This window comes from Triticum dicoccoides, chromosome 2B (genome assembly GCF_002162155.2).
Source record: "Triticum dicoccoides isolate Atlit2015 ecotype Zavitan chromosome 2B, WEW_v2.0, whole genome shotgun sequence".
In the NCBI taxonomy this organism is placed as follows: domain Eukaryota; kingdom Viridiplantae; phylum Streptophyta; class Magnoliopsida; order Poales; family Poaceae; genus Triticum; species Triticum dicoccoides.
The window spans coordinates 373,562,494-373,564,566 of NC_041383.1; the positions used below are offsets into that span (position 1 = coordinate 373,562,494).

Consider the following 2,073-nt stretch of genomic DNA (forward strand, 5'->3'; position numbering starts at 1 on the left):
GGGGAGGGTGTTGTATATGTGTGGCCCATACCGTTCTAGTGGTGGTCCTAGCTGAGGGGAGCGCATGACGATGTCTGTGTGAGAGCGCCGCTTCAGACCAGATCGAGTAGCTGCCTGGTAGGTCCTCTCTCGATCTACACCTGACAGTGCCTCCCTTACCCTGATAAACTTGTAAGTCTACATACTGCAGTTAAACCGATGGATGGGTGGGTGGGCCACTAGTCCACTATGAAGTCTATTAGACATGTGTCATTCCTTCGTCCGTCTGAGTTGTTTATGTTGCTACATTAGCTCTCAGTTCCACAGACTAATCAGCAAGATCTTCAGGGGCGGAAAATGTCAAAGTCACTGGGGAATGTTATTGACCCCCTAGATACCATGAACGAGTACGGGACAGATGCATTGAGATTTACACTTTGCATGGGCACTGCCGGCCAGGTTTGCTTTTCCATGGTCTTCTGCATTTTGTTGATCAAGCTTGTTCACTTCTCCGTTGTTAATACACCTTTTTACTTCAGGACATTAATCTTTCTACAGAAAGGTTGACATCAAATAAGGCTTTCACCAACAAACTCTGGAATGCAGGCAAATTTTTGTTGCAGAATTTGCCTGAAAGAAGTGATGCTACTGCATGGGATATCTTATTAGCAAACAAGGTATCTCACTGAATTCCAAATTGCAGATGATGCATTGATTAAATTTCATTCTCCTTTATATAATTGTTGCGAATACATTTGCATCTCCTTTTTAGTTTGACACAGAAGCAGCGCTTCAGCAACTACCATTGCCAGAAGGCTGGGTGGTGAGTCCATTATTTTTTCTTTTGAATTGTTGGCCTTTTGTGAAGTATGCTAATTAAGAGAACAAACAAAAATTCAGGTTACAGGACTACATGAACTTATCGATAAAGTCAGCATAAGCTATGAAAAGTTTTACTTTGGAGATGCAGCTAGAGAAATCTACGATTTCTTTTGGAGCCATTTTGCTGATTGGTAAGTTTGCGAAGAACCAAATAACGGGAAGTACAACTTCTTTATGGGAGCACACACACACACACACACACACACACCAAGCTGTCGCCTGATTCTATATTCCAATATGCACTCTACCGTTGCACCGTTATGGTGCATGCTTTCTACTCCCTCAGACCCAAAATAAGTGTCGCAGTTGTGAGCTAAGGTTGAACTAACCTTAGTTCAAAACTGCGACGCTTATTTTGGATCAGAGGGAGTAGTAGACTTACATATTTTCTCAAATTTATTGTAATTCAGGTATATTGAATCTAGTAAGACTCGTCTCTACCACTCTGGTGATGGTTCAGCTACTATTACGGCACAAAGTGTTCTCTTGTATGTGTTTGAAAACATACTGAAGCTACTGCATCCATTCATGCCCTTCGTCACTGAAGAATTATGGCAGGTACAAAAACCTTGACGCCCATTACTATTATACAGCATTGTTTAACTCCCACTTTCATCAGCCTCATCAGTACATATAATTATTTTCAGGCATTGCCGTACAGAAAGGATGCACTTATAGTTGCTCCCTGGCCTAGCACTGACCTCCCAAAGAACTTGTTGTCCATCAAAAGATTTCAAAATTTGCAATCGTTGGTAAATTTCCCCTTGAGCTGTATGTGCTCATTTTATATGTGGCCTGCCGGCGACCATTTTGTTTGATCACCAGTATAATAACAGATAAGAGGAATCAGAAATGTCCGAGCAGAGTATTCTGTCGAGCCAGCTAAACGGATATCAGCTTCTGTTGTTGCCACTGCGGATGTCCTGGAGTACATATCAGTAGGTGTCTTCTCACAGCAAGTCCATTCTGTTTGTGACATTTCATTGTACGTATATTATGAGTCTTTTGATCCAGCAATTTGAGAAGCCTAGCATGTTTTGTACTCAAATAATTGAAATCAAAGTTGCCAAGGAATAGTGTATTTAACTTGGAAAGCTTCACTGTTAGAACTTGAGAGGCACGGCTCCTAGAAAGATTAGAAGTAGAGTTACCTATATGTGATTGGTGCGATGGTATCTATGATTGCTGCAACTTTCCTGTATACTATGGTGT

The 2,073-nt window shown here is 41.5% G+C and overlaps 1 protein-coding gene across 3 annotated transcripts in view; it reads left to right on the plus strand.

Annotated features, from left to right (window-relative positions):
* LOC119363726 (valine--tRNA ligase, chloroplastic/mitochondrial 2-like) overlaps positions 1–2,073 on the plus strand; it is a 23,723-nt gene that overhangs the window by 20,524 nt on the left and 1,126 nt on the right. For all 3 annotated transcript variants that reach the window (XM_037629095.1, XM_037629096.1, XM_037629097.1), the window contains 7 exons: positions 328–438; positions 519–656; positions 752–802; positions 880–992; positions 1,272–1,419; positions 1,509–1,613; positions 1,698–1,799. In XM_037629095.1, coding sequence (XP_037484992.1) covers positions 328–438; positions 519–656; positions 752–802; positions 880–992; positions 1,272–1,419; positions 1,509–1,613; positions 1,698–1,799 — 768 coding nt within the window. The remainder of the gene's footprint in view (positions 1–327; positions 439–518; positions 657–751; positions 803–879; positions 993–1,271; positions 1,420–1,508; positions 1,614–1,697; positions 1,800–2,073) is intronic.